Below are 24,538 nucleotides of genomic sequence, written 5' to 3'. Positions count from 1 at the left end.
TGTAGACTAGTGGTGTAGTGGTGTAGACTAGTGGTGTAGTGGTGTAGTGGAGTAGACTAGTGGGGTAGACTAGTGGTGTAGACTAGTGGTGTAGACTAGTGGTGTAGACTAGTGGTGTAGTGGAGTAGACTAGTGGGGTAGACTAGTGGGGTAGACTAGTGGTGTAGTGGAGTAGACTAGTGGGGTAGACTAGTGGTGTAGACTAGTGGTGTAGACTAGTGGTGTAGACTAGTGGTGTAGTGGTGTAGACTAGTGGTGTAGACTAGTGGTGTAGACTAGTGGTGTAGTGGTGTAGACTAGTGGTGTAGACTAGTGGTGTAGACTAGTGGTGTAGACTAGTGGTGTCACGGTGTAGACTAGTGGTGTAGACTAGTGGGGTAGACTAGTGGGGTAGACTAGTGGGGTAGACTAGTGGGGTAGACTAGTGGGGTAGACTAGTTGTGTAGTGGTGTAGACTAGTGGTGTAGACTAGTGGGGTAGACTAGTGGGGTAGACTAGTGGTGTAGACTAGTGGTGTAAACTAGTGGTGTAGACTAGTGGTGTAGTGGTGTAGACTAGTGGTGTAGACTAGTGGGGTAGACTAGTGGGGTAGACTAGTGGTGTAGACTAGTGGTGTAGACTAGTGGGGTAGACTAGTGGGGTAGACTAGTGGTGTAGTGGTGTAGACTAGTGGTGTAGACTAGTGGTGTAGTGGTGTAGACTAGTGGGGTAGTGGTGTAGACTAGTGGGGTAGACTAGTGGTGTAGTGGTGTAGTGGTGTAGTGGTGTAGACTAGTGGTGTAGACTAGTGGTGTAGACTAGTGGGGTAGACTAGTGGGGTAGACTAGTGGTGTAGACTAGTGGTGTATTGGAATGGATTCATAAAGGTATGGATCACTTTGTGGCAGCAGTGGCTGTGGGCCGGGGCTAGTTGTGGATGTGGATCACTTTGTGGCAGGTGTCTCATCTTGGTCTGTTCACATGTGTTTGTGGATGTGGATCACTTTGTGGCAGGTGTCTCATCTTGGTCTGTTCACATGCGTTTGTGGATGTGGATCACTTTGTGGCAGGTGGCAGGTCTAGGTCTGTTCACATGCGTTTGTGGATGTGGATCACTCTCCTGCAGTTGGGGCAGCGGTGTTCTACGTCCTTACAGGAGTCAACACAGAACGGAATCAAACAGCATGGCCAGCACCTAGAGAGAGACAGAGACAGAGAGGTGGGGTAGAGAGAGAGAGAAGGGATTCAGTGTGTGTATCCATCTGTACAGTGTATGTGTGTTTGTTAGAGAGAGAAAAAAAGAATGTGCCACATGTCTGCATATGGTACATGTGTGTCTGTGTGTGTGTGTGTGTGTGTGTGTATGCGTGTACAACTTACAGGAAGAAGCCGAGTGATCCACAGATGACCCAGGTGAGCAGTCCAGTGGTGTGTGTGGTCTCTGTCAGAACCGGGACCTGACAGTGGGGACACGTCATCTGGCCGGACACGTCTCTAGGCAGCGGCTGCTGCATCACCACCACCCGGGTTACTGCAGAGGGAGGAGAATACTGGTTAGAACCAGATATAACTGGTCAGAACTCAATAGAATGGGATAGAACTGGACAGAGCTAGATGGAACAGGATAGAACAGGATAGAACTCAATAGAATGGGATAGAACTGGACAGAGCTAGATGGAACAGGATAGAACAGGATAGAACTCAATAGAATGGGATAGAACTGGACAGAGCTAGATAGAACAGGATAGAACAGGATAGAACTCAATAGAATGGGATAGAACTGGACAGAGCTAGATGGAACAGGATAGAACAGGATAGAACTCAATAGAATGGGATAGAACTGGACAGAGCTAGATAGAACAGGATAGAACTGGATAGAACTCAATAGAATGGGATAGAACTGGACAGAGCTAGATAGAACAGGATAGAACTGGATAGAACTCAATAGAATGGGATAGAACTGGACAGAGCTAGATGGAACAGGATAGAACTGGATAGAACTCAATAGAATGGGATAGAACTGGACAGAGCTAGATGGAACAGGATAGAACTGGATAGAACAACTTAGGCCCCCAAAAAATGGTGTCGCTTGTTGTTAGTTCTATATTTCACACCCCTACAGAGGTAGAGGATTCGAGGGGTTGCTAAGGCTGGGTGTTGCTAAGGCCAGGACGTCCAGCCAATACCTTGTGTGTGTACAACTTGGTTCTCGTTTTTCACGGGGTACTGTGAATAATAAAATAAGGAACCGATTGAGGTAGTTTTGGTCAGTTTGGAGTTTTATTCAGTGTGTGTGTGTGTGTGTGTGTGTGTGTGTGTGTGTGTGTGTGTGTGTGTGTGTGACTCACCCCCAGGGGGATTTGTAGGTTGTGCCATGCCCATGTCGTATTGGGGAGGTGGTGGGTACATGCCGGGTTGGGGACCTGATAAATAAGGGATAGATAAATACATCAATACACTGTGTCATTTATCACAAACCCAGGGATACAGAGTGGTTGGCCAGCATTATGGGAACACAAACCCAGGGATACTGAGTGGTTGGCCAGCATTATGGGAACACAAACCCAGGGATACAGAGTGGTTGGCCAGCATTATGGGAACACAAACCCAGGGATACAGAATGGTTGGCCAGCATTATGGGAACACAAACCCAGGGATACCGAGTGGTTGGCCAGCATTATGGGAACACAAACCCAGGGATACAGAATGGTTGGACAGCATTATGGGAACACAAACCCAGGGATACTGAGTGGTTGGCCAGCATTATGGGACCACAAATCCAGGGATACAGAGTGGTTGGCCAGCATTATGGGAACACAAACCCAGGGATACAGAATGGTTGGACAGCATTATGGGAACACAAACCCAGGGATACAGAATGGTTGGACAGCATTATGGGAACACAAACCCAGGGATACAGAATGGTTGGCCAGCATTATGGGACCACAAATCCAGAGATACAGAGTGGTTGGCCAGTACTTAACAATGATGTTCATGACATCTATGGCTATCGTGACACACACACCGGCTGTCCCCATAGGAGCACCCATTTAGGTTCCAGGAAGAACCCTTTCAGGTTCCAGGAAGGTTCTAGATCACGCCTTATTTTCTAAGAGTGTAAATTTAAAACTGTCCCTAAGAGTATCAGTGTAGATCTGATCTCTTACCTCCCTGGAAGCCAGGCTGAGGGGGGTAGGCTGTTCCCCCTCCACTTCCCTGGTAGCCCGCTGGGAGGCCGGGGTAGGGGGGAGCCGACACGTCCTGCGGGGGTCCAAACTGGCTCTTCTCCATACTGTCTGGGGTGGGGTTGAGAGAGAGAGAGAGAGTTGAAGGCACAATATCACATTTAGAAAAGATATGTCTCTGCCCCCACCTTCTCTCTCTCACACACACACACACACACACACACACACACACACACACACACACACACACACACACACACACACACACACACACACACACACACACACACACACACACACACACACACACACACACACACACACACACACACCTTGTTCAAGTTGTTGCTTATAACAATGATACACACCCCTGTATTCAACCGGGCAGGCTTGGTGACATTTCGTTGGACAAATAACTAGAGTGGTGACATTTCATTGGACAAAGACTTGGCCTATAGAATCTGAGTAGTACAAGCCTATAACAACACAACCACTAATGAATGCCACCCACTGTGTATACTCACCATGGAGCTAAATCTATCAGAATAACCCTAACCCTGGTCTATGTTACTGGTGGATGATCAACAGTTAGAGTCAGTTAGAAAACTTTTAAGTGTCAATCCACAATGACACATCAGTTGACAATACAAAATACAGAGGCAGCCCTTTCCTGCAGTCAATGTCCAGAAGCGCCCTCTGTGACCTCATGGGTGGAATGTCATTCATGACGAAAATCCAGTGTTTCTATGTCAAACGGTTTTGTTATATTTAAGTCCTCTGTGATGTATATAAAGTGTAGTATTGGGATGCAAACTCAAAACTGAATACATTTCAACTCTATATCTGACATGGTACATGTGTCCTCTTTTTGTAAGTCCATAACCATGTGTGTGAGGTGGATACTTTGAAATTTGATTTGTTTAAGACTACCAAGAATCACTCACTGCAGTAAACGGTTCCAAGCCATATTATGGACCCCTCAGATAGTTTTGAGACACTGTACTCAGTCATAGGCAAACACAGTACAGTATGTCATCTGGAATCAGCTATAATACACAGTGCAGTATGTCATCTGGAATCAGCTATATAACACAGTACAGTATGTCATCTGGAATCAGCTATATAACACAGTACAGTATGTCATCTGGAATCAGCTATATAACACAGTGCAGTATGTCATCTGGAATCAGCTATATAACACAGTGCAGTATGTCATCTGGAATCAGCTATAACACATCACATCATCTAAACATAATTGATCTATGTGGTCTCCCTTGGGAAACAGGTCTTCTGATCCCAATGGGACATCCTGGTTCAATAAATAAATACAAATTCTAACTTCCTGATTCATTCTAACCTCAGGCTCATCAATAACCTTTACTTACAGTAACCAGGTCAGTCTTTAAGAACAAATTATCTTTCATAAAAATCTACACATCATAAGGAAATGCATAGATTATACTGCTGCGCTATAAATACAGTGCATTCGGGAAAGTATTCAGACCCCTTGACTTTTTCCACATTTATTTAAATCACAGCCTTATTCTAAAATGGATTAAAAAATGTTTTAAATATCATCCTAAATTTACACACAATACCCCATAATGACAAAGCAAAAACAGGTTCTTGAAAATGTTTGAAAATTTCAAAAAAACAAAACAGAAATACATTATTACATAAATATTCAGACCCTTTGCTATGAAATTGACTCGAAATTTCAGCTCAGGTGCATCCTGTTTCCATTGATCATCCTTGAGATGTTTCTACAACTTGATTGGAGTCCACCAGTGGTAAATTCAATTGATTGGACATGATTTGGAAAGGCACACCCCTGTCTATATAAGGTCCCACAGTTGACAGTGCATGTCACAGCAAAAACCAAGCCATGAGGTCGAAGGAATTGTCCGTAGAGCTCCGAGACAGGATTGTGTCGAGGCACAGATCTGGGGAAGGGTACCAAAAAAATATGCAGCATTGAAGGTCCCCAAGAACACAGTGGCCTCCATCATTCTTAAATGGAAGAAGATTGGAACCACCAAGACTCTACCTAGAGCTGAACGCCCGGCCAAACTGAGCAATTGGGGGAGAAAGGCCAGGGAGGGGACCAAGAACCCGATGGTTACTCTGACAGAGCTCTAGAGTTCCTCTGTGGAGATGGGAGAACCTTCCAGAAGGACAACCATCTCTGCAGCACTCCACCAATCAGGCCTTTATGGTAGAGTGGCCAGACAGAAGCACTCAGTGAAAGGCACTTGACAGCCCGCTAGGAGTTTGCCAAAAGACACCTAAAGGACTCTGGGACCATCAGAAACAAGATTCTCAGGTCTGATGAAACCAAGATTGAACTCTTTGGCCTGAATGCCAATCGTCACATCTGGAGGAAACCTGGCACCATCCCGATGGTTTTCAGCGACAGGGACTGGGAGACTAGTCAGGATCGAGGCAAAGATTAATGGAGCAAAGTACAGAGAGATCCTTGATGAAAACCTGATCCAGAGCGCTCTGGACCTCAGACTGGGGTGAAGGTTCACCTTCCAACAGGACAACGACCCTAAGCACACAGCCAAGACAACGCAGGAGTGGCTTCGGGACAAGTCTCTGAATGTCCTTGAGTGGCCCAGCCAGAGCCCAGACAGGCCCAGCCAAAGCCCAAATACAGGTGTTGCCAAGCTTGTAGCGTCATACCCAAGAAGACTCGAGGCTGTAATCGCTGCCAAAGGTGCTTCAACAAAGTACTGAGTAAAGGGTCTGAATACTTATGTAAATGTCATATTTTCATTTGTTTGTTTTTTTACACATTAGCTAACATTTCTAAAAAACTGTTTTTACTTTGTCATTATGGGGTATTATGTGCAGATTGATGAGGGGGAAAAAACTATTTAATCAATTTAAGAATAGGGCTGTAACGTAACAAAATGTGGAAAAAAGTCAAGGGTTCTGAATACTTTCCGAATCCCAAATGACACACTATTCCCCATGGGCCCTTGTCAAAAGCAGTGCACTAAATATGATACAGCATCATGTAGTTGACGATGGTGTTGTTATGAAGCTGTTACGAAGGCTTATCTGTTGGACTTTGTTCCACGGGATCATGAGGAAGTGAGGTAGAGCTGTTTAGTGTGTGTGTGTGTGTGTGTGTGTGTGTGTTGCGGGGGACTGCTGCTCCGCAGAAGAAAAATCAGCCCGCGCAGAGAAGCACGAGATTGAACCTCCCTCAACTTTCTAGTTTTCCCCGTTAACACTATCAACGTTTCCCTTTACTGTGGGAATTGTGATCGAATCAACGCAATAACGATTCAAGAGTAGTACCCTACGGGCCCTGGTCAACAGTAGTACACTACCCTATGGGCCCTGGTCAACAGTAGTCCTCTACCCTATGGGCCCTGGTCAACAGTAGTACTCTACCCTATGGGCCCTGGTCAACAGTAGTACTCTACCCTATGGGCCCTGGTCAACAGTAGTACTCTACCCTATGGGCCCTGGTCAACAGTAGTACTCTACCCTATGGGCCCTGGTCAACAGTAGTACACTACCCTATGGGCCCTGGTCAACAGTAGTACACTACCCTACGGGCCCTGGTCAACAGTAGTATTCTACCCTATGTGCCCTGGTCAACAGTAGTACTCTACCCTATGGGCCCTGGTCAACAGTAGTACTCTACCCTATGGGCCCTGGTCAACAGTAGTACCCTATGGGCCCTGGTCAACAGTAGTACTCTACCCTATGGGCCCTGGTCAACAGTAGTACACTACCCTATGGGCCCTGGTCAACAGTAGTACACTACCCTATGTGCCCTGGTCAACAGTAGTACCCTATGGGTCCTGGTCAACAGTAGTACACTACCCTATGGGCCCTGGTCAACAGTAGTACACTACCCTATGGGCCCTGGTCAACAGTAGTCCTCTACCCTATGGGCCCTGGTCAACAGTAGTACACTACCCTATGGGCCCTGGGCAACAGTAGTACACTACCCTATGGGCCCTGGTCAACAGTAGTATTCTACCCTATGGGACCTGGTCAACAGTAGTACACTACCCTATGGGACCTGGTCAACAGTAGTACACTACCCTATGGGCCCTGGTCAACAGTAGTACACTACCCTATGGGCCCTGGTCAACAGTAGTATTCTACCCTATGGGCCCTGGTCAACAGTAGTACACTACCCTATGGGCCCTGGTCAACAGTAGTACTCTACCCTATGTGCCCTGGTCAACAGTAGTATCCTACCCTATGGGACCTGGTCAACAGTAGTACACTACCCTATGGGCCCTGGTCAACAGTAGTACACTACCCTATGGGCCCTGGTCAACAGTAGTATTCTACCCTATGGGCCCTGGTCAACAGTAGTATTCTACCCTATGGGCCCTGGTCAACAGTAGTACACTACCCTATGGGCCCTGGTCAACAGTAGTACACTACCCTATGGGCCCTGGGCAACAGTAGTACACTACCCTATGGGCCCTGGTCAACAGTAGTATTCTACCCTATGGGCCCTGGTCAACAGTAGTACACTACCCTATGTGCCCTGGTCAACAGTAGTACACTACCCTATGGGCCCTGGTCAACAGTAGTACTCTACCCTATGGGCCCTGGTCAACAGTAGTACACTACCCTATGGGCCCTGGTCAACAGTAGTACACTACCCTATGGGCCCTGGTCAACAGTAGTACACTACCCTATGGGCCCTGGTCAACAGTAGTACACTACCCTATGGGCCCTGGGCAACAGTAGTACACTACCCTATGGGCCCTGGTCAACAGTAGTACACTACCCTACGGGCCCTGGTCAACAGTAGTCCTCTACCCTATGGGCCCTGGTCAACAGTAGTACTCTACCCTATGGGCCCTGGTCAACAGTAGTACACTACCCTACGGGCCCTGGTCAACAGTAGTCCTCTACCCTATGGGCCCTGGTCAACAGTAGTACTCTACCCTATGGGCCCTGGTCAACAGTAGTACTCTACCCTATGGGCCCTGGTCAACAGTAGTACACTACCCTATGGGCCCTGGTCAACAGTAGTACACTACCCTATGGGCCCTGGTCAACAGTAGTACTCTACCCTATGGGCCCTGGTCACAGTAGTACCCTATGGGCCCTGGTCAACAGTAGTACACTACCCTATGGGCCCTGGTCAACAGTAGTACACTACCCTATGGGCCCTGGTCAACAGTAGTACACTACCCTATGGGCCCTGGTCAACAGTAGTACACTACCCTATGGGCCCTGGTCAACAGTAGTACACTACCCTATGGGCCCTGGTCAACAGTAGTACACTACCCTATGGGCCCTGGTCAACAGTAGTACACTACCCTATGGGCCCTGGTCAACAGTAGTACACTACCCTATGGGCCCTGGTCAACAGTAGTACACTACCCTATGGGCCCTGGTCAACAGTAGTCCTCTACCCTATGGGCCCTGGTCAACAGTAGTACTCTACCCTATGGGCCCTGGTCAACAGTAGTACTCTACCCTATGGGCCCTGGTCAACAGTAGTACACTACCCTATGGGCCCTGGTCAACAGTAGTACACTACCCTATGGGCCCTGGTCAACAGTAGTACTCTACCCTATGGGCCCTGGTCACAGTAGTACCCTATGGGCCCTGGTCAACAGTAGTACACTACCCTATGGGCCCTGGTCAACAGTAGTACACTACCCTATGGGCCCTGGTCAACAGTAGTACACTACCCTATGGGCCCTGGTCAACAGTAGTACACTACCCTATGGGCCCTGGTCAACAGTAGTCCTCTACCCTACGGGCCCTGGTCAACAGTAGTCCTCTACCCTATGGGCCCTGGTCAACAGTAGTACACTACCCTATGGGCCCTGGTCAACAGTAGTACTCTACCCTATGGGCCCTGGTCAACAGTAGTACACTACCCTATGGGCCCTGGTCAACAGTAGTCCTCTACCCTATGGGCCCTGGTCAACAGTAGTCCTCTACCCTATGGGCCCTGGTCAACAGTAGTCCTCTACCCTATGGGCCCTGGTCAACAGTAGTCCTCTACCCTATGGGCCCTGGTCAACAGTAGTCCTCTACCCTATGGGCCCTGGTCAACAGTAGTACACTACCCTATGGGCCCTGGTCAACAGTAGTACTCTACCCTATGGGCCCTGGTCAACAGTAGTACACTACCCTATGGGCCCTGGTCAACAGTAGTACTCTACCCTATGGGCCCTGGTCAACAGTAGTACTCTACCCTATGGGCCCTGGTCAACAGTAGGATCCTACCCTATGGGCCCTGGTCAACAGTAGTACTCTACCCTATGGGCCCTGGTCAACAGTAGTATCCTACCCTATGGGCCCTGGTCAACAGTAGTCCTCTACCCTATGGGCCCTGGTCAACAGTAGTCCTCTACCCTATGGGCCCTGGTCAACAGTAGTCCTCTACCCTATGGGCCCTGGTCAACAGTAGTACTCTACCCTATGGGCCCTGGTCAACAGTAGTACTCTACCCTATGGGCCCTGGTCAACAGTAGTACTCTACCCTATGGGCCCTGGTCAACAGTAGTACTCTACCCTATGGGCCCTGGTCAACAGTAGTACCCTACCCTATGGGCCCTGGTCAACAGTAGTACACTACCCTATGGGCCCTGGTCAACAGTAGTACACTACCCTATGGGCCCTGGTCAACAGTAGTACACTACCCTATGGGCCCTGGTCAACAGTAGTACACTACCCTATGGGCCCTGGTCAACAGTAGTACACTACCCTATGGGCCCTGGTCAACAGTAGTACACTACCCTATGGGCCCTGGTCAACAGTAGTACACTACCCTATGGGCCCTGGTCAACAGTAGTACTCTACCCTATGGGCCCTGGTCAACAGTAGTCCTCTACCCTATGGGCCCTGGTCAACAGTAGTCCTCTACCCTATGGGCCCTGGTCAACAGTAGTACACTACCCTATGGGCCCTGGTCAACAGTAGTCCTCTACCCTATGGGCCCTGGTCAACAGTAGTACTCTACCCTATGGGCCCTGGTCAACAGTAGTACACTACCCTATGGGCCCTGGTCAACAGTAGTACACTACCCTATGGGCCCTGGTCAACAGTAGTACTCTACCCTATGGGCCCTGGTCAACAGTAGTACACTACCCTATGGGCCCTGGTCAACAGTAGTACACTACCCTATGGGCCCTGGTCAACAGTAGTATTCTACCCTATGGGACCTGGTCAACAGTAGTACACTACCCTATGGGCCCTGGTCAACAGTAGTACACTACCCTATGGGCCCTGGTCAACAGTAGTACACTACCCTATGGGCCCTGGTCAACAGTAGTACACTACCCTATGGGCCCTGGTCAACAGTAGTACACTACCCTATGGGCCCTGGTCAACAGTAGTACCCTATGGGTCCTGGTCAACAGTAGTACACTACCCTATGGGCCCTGGTCAACAGTAGTACACTACCCTATGGGCCCTGGGCAACAGTAGTACACTACCCTATGGGCCCTGGGCAACAGTAGTACACTACCCTATGGGCCCTGGTCAACAGTAGTACACTACCCTATGGGCCCTGGTCAACAGTAGTACACTACCCTATGGGCCCCTGGTCAACAGTAGTACACTACCCTATGGGCCCTGGTCAACAGTAGTACACTACCCTATGGGCCCTGGTCAACAGTAGTACACTACCCTATGGGCCCTGGTCAACAGTAGTACACTACCCTATGGGCCCTGGTCAACAGTAGTACACTACCCTATGGGCCCTGGTCAACAGTAGTACACTACCCTATGGGCCCTGGTCAACAGTAGTACACTACCCTATGGGCCCTGGTCAACAGTAGTACACTACCCTATGGGCCCTGGCCCTGGTCAACAGTAGTACACTACCCTATGGGCCCTGGTCAACAGTAGTACACTACCCTATGGGCCCTGGTCAACAGTAGTACACTACCCTATGGGCCCTGGTCAACAGTAGTATTCTACCCTATGGGCCCTGGTCAACAGTAGTACACTACCCTATGGGCCCTGGTCAACAGTAGTACACTACCCTATGGGCCCTGGTCAACAGTAGTACACTACCCTATGGGCCCTGGTCAACAGTAGTACACTACCCTATGGGCCCTGGTCAACAGTAGTACACTACCCTATGGGCCCTGGTCAACAGTAGTACACTACCCTATGGGCCCTGGTCAACAGTAGTCCTCTACCCTATGGGCCCTGGTCAACAGTAGTACACTACCCTATGGGCCCTGGTCAACAGTAGTACACTACCCTATGGGCCCTGGTCAACAGTAGTCCTCTACCCTATGGGCCCTGGTCAACAGTAGTACACTACCCTATGGGCCCTGGTCAACAGTAGTACACTACCCTATGTGCCCTGGTCAACAGTAGTACACTACCCTATGGGCCCTGGTCAACAGTAGTACACTACCCTATGGGCCCTGGTCAACAGTAGTCCTCTACCCTATGGGCCCTGGTCAACAGTAGTACACTACCCTATGGGCCCTGGTCAACAGTAGTACACTACCCTATGGGCCCCGGTCAACAGTAGTACACTACCCTATGGGCCCTGGTCAACAGTAGTACACTACCCTATGGGCCCTGGTCAACAGTAGTACACTACAAAAGGTAACATGGGGCCATTAGGGATTCCCTCAAGACTGGGTCAGAGACCAAACAGAACAACAATCAGCTGCCAAGCACACTACACAATGGAGCCTGATACAGACTGCCCGCTCACTGTATGGTGTGTGTGTGTGTGTGAGAGAGAGAGAGAGAGAGACTGATCAAGACAGTTAAAGTTGGGTGGGCCATCAAGTGAAGTTTAAATTCTTAGATGAGGCATTTCTTGCTAATGTGATTGACAAGATAAAAGGATGCAAAAGAAGTCTGTGTGTACGTGTGTTAATGTGTGTGTGTGTGTGTGTGTGTGTGTGTGTGTGTGTGTGTGTGTGTGTGTGTGTGTGTGTGTGTGTGTGTGTGTGTGTGTGTGTGTGTGTGGTTGTGGGTGTGAGAGAGAGAGAGAGAGAAAGAAAGTTGGGGGGCTGTACTGTGAAGTTGGGAAAGTTCCTTATGGAAATCAAATCAAATTGTATTTGTCACATGCTTCATAAAGAATGTAAAACATTTAACATCTTTAAAATAAATGGCTTCTTCTCTTCCATTTATTGAGAAGTCATTGAATATAGATTTCCTTTTTAAAATGATTTCAGATTACTTCCTAAACTAACTGACTTCAATTCAAATTGACCCCAACCCTGACCTTTACTATACCCATTTACAATGAGCAGAAACCCAAACTCACACATCCTAGTCAGTTAAACATTTACGGAAGGCTTTATTTTCATTTCCTTAATCCAACATCCCACAGAACAGCTGGACAGTTCCCCATAAATGATATCATGGTTTGGTTAGCTATCAAATTCACTGATGTGTGAAGTACAGTTTGCCACTGTCAGTGTGTACACATCTAACAGCGCTGTCTGTGTGTACACATCTAACAGCGCTGTCTGTGTGTACACATCTAACAGCGCTGTCTGTGTGTACACATCTAACAGCGCTGTCTGTGTGTACACATCTAACAGCGCTGTCTGTGTGTACACATCTAACAGCTCTGTCTGTGTGTACACAACTAACAGCGCTGTCTGTGTGTACACATCTAACAGCGCTGTCTGTGTACACATCTAACAGAGCTGTCTGTGTGTACACATCTAACAGAGCTGTCTGTGTGTACACATCTAACAGAGCTGTCTGTAGGTACACATCTAACAGAGCTGTCTGTGTGTACACATCTAACAGAGCTGTCTGTAGGTACACATCTAACAGAGCTGTCTGTGTGTACACATCTAACAGCGCTGTCTGTGTGTACACATCTAACAGAGCTGTCTGTAGGTACACATCTAACAGAGCTGTCTGTAGGTACACATCTAACAGAGCTGTCTGTGTGTACACATCTAACAGAGCTGTCTGTAGGTACACATCTAACAGAGCTGTCTGTGTGTACACATCTAACAGCTCTGTCTGTGTGTACACATCTAACAGAGCTGTCTGTGTACACATCTAACAGAGCTGTCTGTGTGTACACATCTAACAGAGCTGTCTGTGTGTACACATCTAACAGAGCTGTCTGTAGGTACACATCTAACAGAGCTGTCTGTGTGTACACATCTAACAGAGCTGTCTGTAGGTACACTTCTAACAGAGCTGTCTGTAGGTACACATCTAACAGAGCTGTCTGTAGGTACACATCTAACAGAGCTGTCTGTGTGTACACATCTAACAGAGCTGTCTGTGTACACATCTAACAGAGCTGTCTGTAGGTACACATCTAACAGAGCTGTCTGTGTGTACACATCTAACAGAGCTTTCTGTAGGTACACATCTAACAGAGCTGTCTGTGTGTACACATCTAACAGAGCTGTCTGTGTGTACACATCTAACAGAGCTGTCTGTGTGTACACATCTAACAGAGCTGTCTGTAGGTACACATCTAACAGAGCTGTCTGTGTACACATCTAACAGAGCTGTCTGTAGGTACACATCTAACAGCTCTGTCTGTGTGTACACATCTAACAGAGCTGTCTGTAGGTACACATCTAACAGCTCTGTCTGTGTGTACACATCTAACAGCGCTGTCTGTGTGTACACATCTAACAGCGCTGTCTGTGTGTACACATCTAACAGAGCTGTCTGTGTGTACACATCTAACAGAGCTGTCTGTGTGTACACATCTAACAGCGCTGTCTGTGTGTACACATCTAACAGAGCTGTCTGTGTGTACACATCTAACAGCGCTGTCTGTGTGTACACATCTAACAGCGCTGTCTGTGTGTACACATCTAACAGCTCTGTCTGTGTGTACACATCTAACAGCTCTGTCAAACATTAGGCACCAAGACAGAGTTAGAAGAAGGTAGGGTGACTGGTGCTGTGTTTTCTCTAAACCGATTTTTAAAACACCCCACTTCTAACAAGTCTTTTCCTTCTCACGTAGCAACACACACAAAACAAACACAGATATTCCTAGTCCTACACACAACTCTTTCATATTTTATTATATCCTGCAAAGAAGCACTCTGAAACCCCCCAACTCAGAGCACCCTTTCCCAGCAATGAGAAGAGCAACAGCCCCTTACCTTTTTGGAGTCCTGGAGGAGATGAGGTACTGTGGACTGTGTGGAGCTAAAGATCAGAGCTGCTACTCCCTCGAGAGACAGTGAACCACGTAGGAAAGAGAGCGAGAACGAGCGCATACACAGAGGGGAGGAGTGAGGGAGGTGTGAGGCAGATGAGGTAACAACGTTATCTTAAGTGGCTGAATAGTGAACACAAGCCTGATGGAAAATAACTACTCCCATTGGTCAATCACTAGTTCCAGTGTAATTGCGTCATCACTGTGTGACTACAAATCCCAGTGAAACAGGAAACAGGAAATTCCACTCACACCAGGGGTGTTTCCCAAATGACAATGATCCCTGGTCAAATGAAGTGCACTCCTGTATCTAGGGAACAGGGTGTCATTTGAGACGCATAAATAGACCAGAGACCTCTGACTTACTAAAAGGGTTTTAAAGTGAAGAGGTGGAGGTGTGTGTGTGTTTTCAGGGGAAATTGTGGCTGTGGTGAGTTAATGTGTTTATAGTTCTCGAAAAACATTGTTGTGGTTGGAAAATACGTTTGTTAGTGAGAAGACAGAAGACCTAGTAGCCAAGCAGAGAGCATTAACCATGCATGAGCAGCCTATTATCACCATGACTCATCTTCAGTTAGACTATTAGAACATAATCCAGACTAGACAGTCATTACTTTACTAACATTGGTCCATTGGTGTTTGAAAAAAAGGTCATTAGAACACCTTACACAGGCCTTTTTTTCAGGTGAATACATTTTAGAAAAGTGTGTGTGTGTTCATCCATTCACCATTTGTTGTTACCTGAGAATGTATACTGAACAAAAATATAAAGGTAACATGCAACAATTTCAACAGTTTTACTGAGTTACAGTAAATCAGTCAATTGAAATGAATGTATTAGGCCCTAATCTATGGATTTCATATGACTGTGCAGGGGCGCAGCCATAGATGGGCCTGGAAGAGCATAGGCCCACCAAGGTTGGAGGCGGCTTATGGTAGAGAAATTAACATTAAATTCTCTGGCAACAGCTCTGGTGAACATTCCTGCAGTCAGCGTGCCAATTGCATGCTCCCTTAAAACTTGAGACATCTGTGGCATTGCACACTTTTAGAGTGGCCTCCCACCCACTACCGCGGGGTACCGTTCAGAGGAATGGCAGCCCGGAGGAATGGCACTTCAAGCCTTTCTCTACCCTTCACCAGGTGGTTACAGACTGAAACAACGCAGAGAGGATTCGCCATGAGTCCAAAACACTGTATAAGGAGACCGAGGCCGGGACTCTGCACACCCAAGCTGAGGGGACGTGGCACCTGGACGAGAGACTACAGGATATCCACTTCTGGAAGTCGGAGCTGCAGCGGCACATCGAACAGCTGGTGGCCGAGACCGACCTCCTCCTGGGGCAGAAGAGAAGGCTGTTGAAGACGCTGGACACCACCGAGATCCCGTTCGCCATTGCCACGGATAACCTAACCTGTCGGTCGGTAACAGCGGCCACATAGAAGAGGAGCTGCTGATGATACCAAAAAAATATTGATTTGTCTTTGCTCTAGTTCACCTAAATACTTGTATCATTACTAAATGTTGACTAGACATTATTACACTAGAAACCAATCTGAAAATAAGGTGATGGTTGTGTTTGTGTACCGCAGGAGGTGGAGTTGGTCAGGACCATCCAGGCTCTGTTGAAGAGAACGCTGAGTCAGGCTGTCAATCAAATCAAGTGAGTGTCACAATTAAACAATAAGGGTTTTTATTTATCAAAACTTGGATGATACAAATTATGACAAGGAAATAAACCAAAGTGCTTTAAAATATACCAAGGGCTAAATGACTTGAACAACGGACTGTCGTATAAAGTAGTAAGTTAAAAAAGAACTAAGCTATAACGTGCAGGAACAGAAAGTACATAAACCAAAAATCAACTCACTGATGGGACGTTCCACGGAGACTATAAGAGGAGTGGCCAGCTCCAAGGCAAGTCTGCAAACCATCAAGTTTTACATTTATACAGTAATGATATAACGTTAAATACAAGCATTATTTTAGCAATAACAGTACACAATATAAATGTATAACTGTACATAGCTATTTTAAACTCGTCAAAGGGAAAAAGAGTTCTACTGGGGTGAGCAGAGGGTGGGCATTTCCCAAAGCCCTTCCGGAACCGTATTTTAACCCTGGGATTCAGGTCGGACCTCCTTTATCAGAACACCGCGGCACCCATCACTGCTGAGGAATAGACGCAAACAAGACATTACTTTGAACTGTGACTATTTACTTGAGAATGATAATGGTTAAATTATACCAATGACTGTTGTCACGTAAACTATGAAGCATGCACTCAACATAGAAAAAAACAATGATAGCAAATGTCAAACTGTATTTCTGCAATACAGTTACGTATGGGATATAAGAAACAAAAGCTGTGTCGCGTCGTCATTTATACTATGTATCGTTGTGTGTATAGTGCGTGAAATTAAAAGGATATTTGTTATGGCCTGTGTACACTTGCACGCGGTAAACTACCGCGTGGCTCGCTTGTGGGCATGTTGGCAGCAGCAGTTCGGTTGTGCGACAATAATTCAGCATAGTAAATTTGTATGAAGATCTGTTTTTTAAATGGGTAAATAGTGTAATGAACAGGCAGGGAGCAGGTCTCGAACCCTCGACCTTCAAGCCCGAAGTCCGGCGCGCTATCGACTGTGCCGCAAAAGCATGCTCGCACGGCAGAGTCGATTTCCGCGCTTATAAACCCAGGGTCGTTACACTACTCCCTCCTCGTTACAATAGTTAAATCTATTCTCCATTTCATTCATTTATAAACAGTTAAATAGTAGTGTGCTCTAAACCGCTCTGGTGACAAACGTTGCTGCCCTGTTTCCAATCGTCCACATTGCTGCTGGGAGAACCTATTCAAGTAAATACTATACCCGTGTTCGAATACCCATAACATAATGTATACTACATACTTAATGAGTGTATATAGTTGATGCTGTTACTATGCAACTTCTTTCTAGCTTGTTAGTAAAACAAAATGACAAGACCTCTTACGACTTCATTAACAATGTCCATTAAGAACGCTCAACGACTATACCGCTAAGAATTACGTGAATAATCAAGTCGGTAGGTTGCGTATGTAAATTCACTCTACTGCAATTTCAGAGCACTCGTCTGAGCCAGAGCGAAGAATAACTGACGAATTTACGAAAGCCCAAGTTAACACTCATAGAATATGGCCGGTGTCAGTAAACATCGGCAAAAAGGCATAATTAAATTGTTGCCAGCAGCACAGTTGGCCACCAACGCTCTGGATAACACGAAAACAACCTAAAGCAGCTATGCTAGGGCGAGTAAAATGAAGTAGCTAGCCAGTGTTAGCTTGGGTGCTTGACTGCCACTGTGAGCGTCCAGTGTGCGCGCTGAACGCTTAAAGAGCAAAACGCAATTTATGAACAAACAGTTGGGTAGTTAGAGAGCAGATAAATGAGTTAATATACTGGCAAGTTCGATGTATTAGTAGCCAACTAACGGGTAACTTAACTAGCTAACATGCCGACACATGGTGCTGTATTGATATGCTATGCGGTTCGTAAGGATAGCGTAGCTAACAAATCGTCTGGCAACATAATGTGTAACTTATTTGAAAAGTAATTACTTTATTACATTGCTCGACATTTCCTTGACACGTGTCATTAGTTAAAGCAATGAATTCGTATCTTTTCTCGTCGGACTTCGCCAGCATATTTTCCGCCATTTTCTTCAAATCTGAAAACGTTGGAAGAACTGCATTATGGGCCCTAAAAGCATGGAAATGTTGTACACTGCTATGACCAATAAGCATACCACAGTCAATTTACTTCACAAATAGTAAGGTTAGTATAAGTATTTCAACACAGTTTATGTATTATTAGCTAACTAGCTACAGTGCAAGTTAACTCAACTGAGCTGCTAACGTAGCTAGCTATCTAGCCAACTTTACATACTGCATAGCTAGCTAACTGAATTAAATATCACCAGTTACCTAACTTCATAATGGCTAGCTATCTTGATGTAATTGTAAAATAAACTCAAAATGCATTTGTAGGTAACTAGCTAACAGCCATGGAAGAGAGTGAACGGATAGCTCCTCCAACTGTCAAAGGTAGAGTAGGCTATTCTGGATAGGGCAGGTGTAGTTCCACTCCATAGAAAGAAGTGAGGACAGAGAATAGTAACATAATATTCAGTGCGGTCTAATTTTAGTATAATGAAGTCTGTTTTCTGCCCTCAGATACAGAGCTGTGAAACCCTGTCTGCAGATGAAGAGCAATGGTTCCCAGTCCTGTTCCTGGGGTCTCAAAGGGGTGCACATTTTTATTTTTGCCTTTGCGCTGCACAGCTGATTCAAACGATCAAGTCATCATCAAGCTTCGAGTGGTATTTATGTATTCATTTGTGACGCTATCCTTGATATGATCCTGCTGTTGTCACATGCTACACATGCATCTATCCAATGTTATCATGTTTGTTATAAGATATATTATACTTTAGTAATCCACAATGACCTGGTGACGTAAAAGTCTAATGACATTATCTTCCATATTCCTACAGATGCCTTGCGACTTTCTTCAAAACGATTGCCTACGGTTACTGTGTAGGGCACTGCACAGTTGGGTGGCAAGGGCCATCTGGGACTGTCTCGTGGGGGATTTCAGGCATCTGTGAAGGCTACCTGTGTCCTGCATAACTTCATGATGATGAACAGGAGGGGATCTGCGGCTCTCCTACATGTGCCAGAGGAGAGGTCTGCTGCTCTGCAGGATGTTGCCAGGATTGGGGCCAACAACGCAGCACAGGAGGCAATCTGTGTGCGGGAGACCTTCACCTCCTACTTCTTCGAAGAGGATGCTGTTCCCTGGCAACACCAGAGTACACTATGCAAAACCAAAGGCTCTTTTAAGAGCCATCCACATTGCAATAAGAGTATTCTTCCATTTACTTAGCTATATGAACTGCAGTTATTCAATAAGTCTCTAAGTCTCCAAGTCTCCTTCACTCCATCCCTCTCGCCCCTTCTCCCATAATCCTCTAGGTCAGTGGTTCCCAAACTTTTTATAGTCCTGTACCCCTTCAAATATTCAACCTCCAGCTGCATACCCCCTCTAGCACCAGGGTCAGCGCACTCTCAAATGTTGTTTTTTTGCCATCCTTGTAAGCCTGGCCCACACACTATACATTTATTAAACATAAGAATGAGTGTGAGTTTGTCACAACCCGGCTCATGGGAATTGACAAAGAGCTCTTATAGGACAAGGGCACAAAATAATATAATAAAATTCAATAAATTTGCTGTTTATTTAACCATCTTACATATAAAACCGTTTGTTCATCGAAAATTGCTAAAAAAAAAATGTTATTGAAATGTGAATCACATTTTTGTTTGGGAATATCTGCTTTAGGTTATATCAGCTGTGTTGGTGAACCCCTCCCATATCTGAACTGGCTACATAGAGGGCACAGCATGATCAGAGGTGAGAGGTCACTTGGTTGGGTCAACAGGAAGTATTATTAAAGAGATTCTTTACATTGAAATACAGATAGAGATGTAGTAGTCCCAGAGTTTAGAATTTTACCTCCTGATGATTATGATGACTGACAGTGTTAGCATGATTAAGCCTTGTTTTTTAAATTTTTATTCTGTCTCTCGTCTGCAGGTATGTTTTGATGTGAGAGGATGACAACCCCCAGTCCCATCATCGCCACCTCACCCGCTGTTAAGATAACCTTCATGCCAATTTGGGGCCCAAGGCTGGTTAGGAGACACTTATGTAATTAAGTTTAGTAGCACTGTAATCCTTCCCTGCTCCTCTGTTCTTACCTCTCTCCCCACATTTCTTCCTCTGTTTTTATGTGTACCAGCTGTGCATTGAAGTACAAATTGTACTAATATTTTTAAATAATATTACAATTATAACTTAATTATAACACTTGGATAATGAACTTATTTCAATAAAGTGGTTTACATTCTCTACTGGTTGAAGTCTCTCATTTGATGAAATACCACACCTATCCTGTCCTCAGTTCAGTGCAGATGAAGGAAATGAGATAGATGAACCTATTTACATGATGCATAGGAAGTGTAGTGTACTGTTTCTTTAAAATTCTGTTTCTGTATATATGAATTACAAATCAGCCTTTTAACTAGTTAAATCATGTTTCTAGTCTATTGTATAGTTAATGTGTAACCAACCACTGATGTCCCAGGACCAAGATTGGTAAACACTGTTGAAGTGTATAATTGTAATACATACATGCAGCCATAGCATCATTCAAAGAATGCCGTTTGATACTCCTAGTATTGGACATGACTGAAAAATAATGTCTCAGACATTCATGTCTTAAATTCGAATTAACCCTGGTAAAGATTGACAACCAGATTATAATATCCTCTGGGAATTGGCTAGTAGTGATGGTCACTGGTGGTCATTTATTTTGCACATTCATACCTGAACCACACCTTTATTTGCAGTAGAGTACATGATCAGTGAATATATTCAATGTACAGGCTACAATGTGGGGATATCATGCTTGGTAATAACTGCATGTATATATGACTTGCATCCTTGGCACAAAGTTATATTATATTCTACTCAATCCATAGGCTTCATTAATGTCATTCAGACTGTTTTGAAGTCGATACAACCGGCTATGATAGCTGAGGTCCATATCTAGGTTCTGAAGTAATATGTATACCAAACGTTTGGGTCCATACACAGATCGGCTAAATGGCTAGCTACACATCATAGGCATACAGGTATTTTTATCCTCCACTGCACAATAAACAAGAAATTAGTTACCTAGTTACTTATCCACAAGGCAAGCTTACAAAATAGTACATTCAATTTGCAGTAAATGCTTTAGCTAGCTAGATTCTTTACGTCCACTGTTTCACAAGACGACAGCCTGGTTTGCTGGTTGTTTCAGGAATTCCTAAAACAAAGAACACGAATTACAATTTCATACTCATGTCACAACGCCCATAAAGCTAGCTGGCTACTGTTAGCTAGTCAGCTAGCTGGCTACTGTTAGCTAGTCAGCTAGCTGGCTACTGTTAGCTAGTCAGCTAGCTGGCTACTGTTAGCTAGTCAGCTAGCTGGCTACTGTTAGCTAGTCAGCTAGCTGGCTACTGTTAGCTAGTCAGCTAGCTGGCTACTGTTAGCTAGTCAGCTAGCTGGCTACTGTTAGCTAGTCAGCTAGCTGGCTACTGTTAGCTAGTCAGCTAACTGGCTACTGCTAGCTAGTCAGCTAGCTGGCTACTGTTAGCTAGTCAGCTAACTGGCTACTGTTAGCTAGTAGCCAGCTAGCTAATCGCGATTTTCGTAAATGAACTTTATGATAAAAACATATGCATAATCGTTTGTCTCTACATTAACTAACATATTCCTGTCGACTGTAGATTTTTTTGCACGATTTGTTATGACGTTATAATCACTTACATTTGCTTCCATCCTAGTAATTTTGTCAGCCATCTTTGCAGCAGCTGAGCCGGGTAGCAGCCTATTCATTAGGTACCAAACAAAGGAAAATGGACTAACAGGGAGGGACTACCTGAGGTTGTCCAATAAGAAACGCTCGTTTCCGTTTTCCAGTACTAATGAATAATGATCTTGCTCTGGTAACAGTGTCCTTTTTTTGTCTTATGGCGCCCCATACTGTCTGTAATCTACCCGCAAAGCATGCAAAGGAAAAACCAAGGAGGCCGAGATGCAAAAGGTGCCAGTGATAAGTGCTAACAGGTGATAAACAGCACTGATGTTTAGGCATAGAAGCCCAAACGTATTCTCCTTTTTATTCATCACATGTTATATAGCTGTATTCTGTCCAACCAAGCAAAAAGGCAGTAACTGCTCATTTGGTCGAAAAATAGTTAGTCATTTTTGCTACATTAAATACATGCTTAATCACGTGGACAAGTATCCTGCCTCTATTGTATTGTGTTCTGGTGAAAATTGGGGTTATGTTATTTTGCTTGGTAGGGCAGTATTATACACGCACGCACGCACAGATGTATTATACACACAAACACAGACACACACTCTCTTTTTTAAATACATATTTTATAGCATGTATGAGTGCATACAATTATTGACAATTAAGTACAAATGTATGCTTTTCTTATAAAAAAAAGCACACAATATTTACCACAAATGTAACACAACACATTTGCAATTCTAACATGCTCCTTGGTATGTGACAATACTTTTATTCAGCTCAGCTTTTTCCTTCAGTTCCTGAAAGTCCCATTCAAAGTTGTTGAGCTGGGTCTGAGAGCCTTGGACCATGACAGTACCGGTGTGGTAAAGATTCACTGTAATAACCTTTAAGTGACTGTCATCCACATACGCTTTGACCTGTACGGCATTGTTGATGTCTCTCTCTTCAGTGTCGGGGTAGGTTTGGTGCAGGGCACTACGCCAGGCTGTGGGGTGCACTGTGTAGAAAACATAGTTGGTTTTGACTCTGTTCCACAGTGCTTTTCTGTAATCCACTATCAGAGTCTCAGGATGTTTCCTCAAGACTTCCTCCTTGTGATGTTTCCTAGCCTTAGAATCCATACCTTCAGTGTATGGGATTTCAATGGCCTGCACCACACCTAGATTGATGCTGCCTCTAAGCAGTAAGGGCTTTACTCCCGACCCCTTAGGTTTTTTTACCTTCAGCGACCGTGACAGTCCTCGTCCTGTTCTTCCAGAACCCCGGGACATTTCAAATAACGTTGTGAACTTTAAGGTTAAAAAAAGATAGTAGGTTTATCTTCAGTATCTCACGTTGTTGTCGTCTATTTAGTCCTGGGAAATCTGGGTAATTTGTCCCTCTGTCCTAATGTTGCCTGTTGAACATGCAAAACATGCAGAGATCAGAGTGTTGAAAACAGAAATACTAACTTAGTCTCAATCTTAAAGTGCATACAGCTCATTACAAGTGCCAACAACTGGGTGACACATAGCCTAGAGGTTAAGAGCACTGGGCCTATAATCTGAAAAAATCTGCCGTTCTTCCCTTGAGCAAGGCAGTTAACCCCCAACAACAACTGCTCCCCAGGCGCCGTGGACGTCGATTAAGGAGGGGTTAAATGCAGTTGAATGTATTCAGTTGTGAAACTGACTATGTATCGCCTTTCCCCTTTCCAAACCAAGGTTTATTATTATTATTATCGTCCACTACAGAAACTAAAACTAACCATGAAAAAAAGACAAGACATCATTCTCTTACCAGGAATAGGATGATTAAAATCGTCAAAAACTGTTGCGACTGGCAGCATATGACTCCAACAGACGAGGTTCCTTCTGCATTTATCAACAACGTACAAACGCTAAATACTGCAACAGTATTGGATGCCACCGACACGTGTCTTCTGGCGGTGTTTTGAGCGGGTGCGTATCACATGAAGATGATGCATCTTGGAATCCCCGAGCTGACAAGGTACAAATCTGTCGTTCTGCCCCTAAACAAGGCAGTTAACCCACTGTTCCTCGGCCGTCATTGAAAATAAGAATTTGTTCTTAACTAACTTGCCTGGTTAAATAAAGGTAAAATAAAAACTAAAAAAAGTGACAGTATTTTCCATGTTATCATATAATGTATCTCATGTCCCTATTCATACACAACTAAAAACTACTACTACTACACAGTATTTTTGTTTACTGAGTCCGCCAGATCAGAGGCAGTAGGGTGGTGGTGTTGGTGGTGGGGGTGGTGGAGAGAGCGAGAATGTTTTTCTTCTTTCTTCCCCATCAGGGCACTTTGGGATGTGGTGTGTTCGTGAGTAGAGAGAGAGTGACTGATCGAGACAGTTATAGTTGGGTGCGTCATCAGCTGTACTGTAGGTGGCACGTGCTTCAGGAAATGCTTACAGAGAATGCTGCCAGCGGAACTGCTGTTGCCACACACACCAATTCACCATCCCTACTACACACACACACACACACACACACACACACACACACACACACACACACACGCACACACACCACTGACCATCACTAATAGCCATTTCCCAGAGGATATTATAATCTGGTTGTCAATCTTTACCAGAGTTAATTCGAATTTAAGACACCCAATTCAGGAAGTGATTTTATATTTAAATTTAAAACATTTAACATTTTTTTAAATAAAAAGCTTCTCCTCTTCCATTTATTGAGAAGTCATTGAATATAGATTTCCTTTTTTCAAATATTTCAGATTACTTCTTGAACTAACTAGGTTCAATTCGAATTGACCCCAACCCTGACCTTTACTATACCCATTTACAAT

At 45.2% G+C, this 24,538-nt stretch overlaps 1 protein-coding gene and 3 long non-coding RNA genes across 9 annotated transcripts in view; 1 reads left to right on the top strand and 3 right to left on the bottom strand.

Annotated features, from left to right (window-relative positions):
- LOC115184982 (lipopolysaccharide-induced tumor necrosis factor-alpha factor homolog) overlaps nucleotides 1-14,405 on the bottom strand; it is a 33,229-nt gene extending 18,824 nt beyond the window's left edge. Inside the window, exons 1-7 of one of the 6 annotated variants that reach the window (XM_029745568.1) lie at nucleotides 14,246-14,404; nucleotides 3,147-3,275; nucleotides 2,328-2,402; nucleotides 1,360-1,510; nucleotides 1,087-1,174; nucleotides 975-1,030; nucleotides 754-918 (exon numbers count right to left, since the gene is read on the bottom strand). In XM_029745568.1, coding sequence (XP_029601428.1) covers nucleotides 1,013-1,030; nucleotides 1,087-1,174; nucleotides 1,360-1,510; nucleotides 2,328-2,402; nucleotides 3,147-3,270 — 456 coding nt within the window. In that variant the 5' untranslated portion in view covers nucleotides 3,271-3,275; nucleotides 14,246-14,404 and the 3' untranslated portion in view covers nucleotides 754-918; nucleotides 975-1,012. Of the gene's footprint in view, nucleotides 1-753; nucleotides 1,175-1,359; nucleotides 1,511-2,327; nucleotides 2,403-3,146; nucleotides 3,278-14,245 lie in introns of those variants that run through there. The other 5 variants (XM_029745566.1, XM_029745567.1, XM_029745565.1 and 2 more) reach the window with 5 other exon arrangements.
- A 3,476-nt stretch (nucleotides 14,406-17,881) lies between these two features.
- Nucleotides 17,882-19,148, top strand: LOC115184986 (uncharacterized). The gene is made up of 3 exons (XR_003874711.1): nucleotides 17,882-18,117; nucleotides 18,516-18,661; nucleotides 18,836-19,148. It is a non-coding gene; the product is annotated as an uncharacterized LOC115184986 (long non-coding RNA).
- Nucleotides 19,149-20,669: 1,521 nt separating this feature from the next.
- On the bottom strand, nucleotides 20,670-22,103 carry LOC115184985 (uncharacterized). Its single transcript, XR_003874710.1, has 2 exons — nucleotides 21,721-22,103; nucleotides 20,670-21,214 (listed from the first exon to the last, which is right to left on the bottom strand). It is a non-coding gene; the product is annotated as an uncharacterized LOC115184985 (long non-coding RNA).
- Nucleotides 22,104-22,324: 221 nt separating this feature from the next.
- On the bottom strand, nucleotides 22,325-23,579 carry LOC115184984 (uncharacterized). Its single transcript, XR_003874709.1, has 2 exons — nucleotides 23,498-23,579; nucleotides 22,325-23,114 (listed from the first exon to the last, which is right to left on the bottom strand). It is a non-coding gene; the product is annotated as an uncharacterized LOC115184984 (long non-coding RNA).
- Nucleotides 23,580-24,538: the final 959 nt, after the last annotated feature.

The sequence above is a fragment of the Salmo trutta genome, unplaced genomic scaffold, assembly GCF_901001165.1.
Source record: "Salmo trutta unplaced genomic scaffold, fSalTru1.1, whole genome shotgun sequence".
Taxonomy (NCBI): domain Eukaryota; kingdom Metazoa; phylum Chordata; class Actinopteri; order Salmoniformes; family Salmonidae; genus Salmo; species Salmo trutta.
This window is presented reverse-complemented; position numbering and strand designations above follow the sequence as displayed.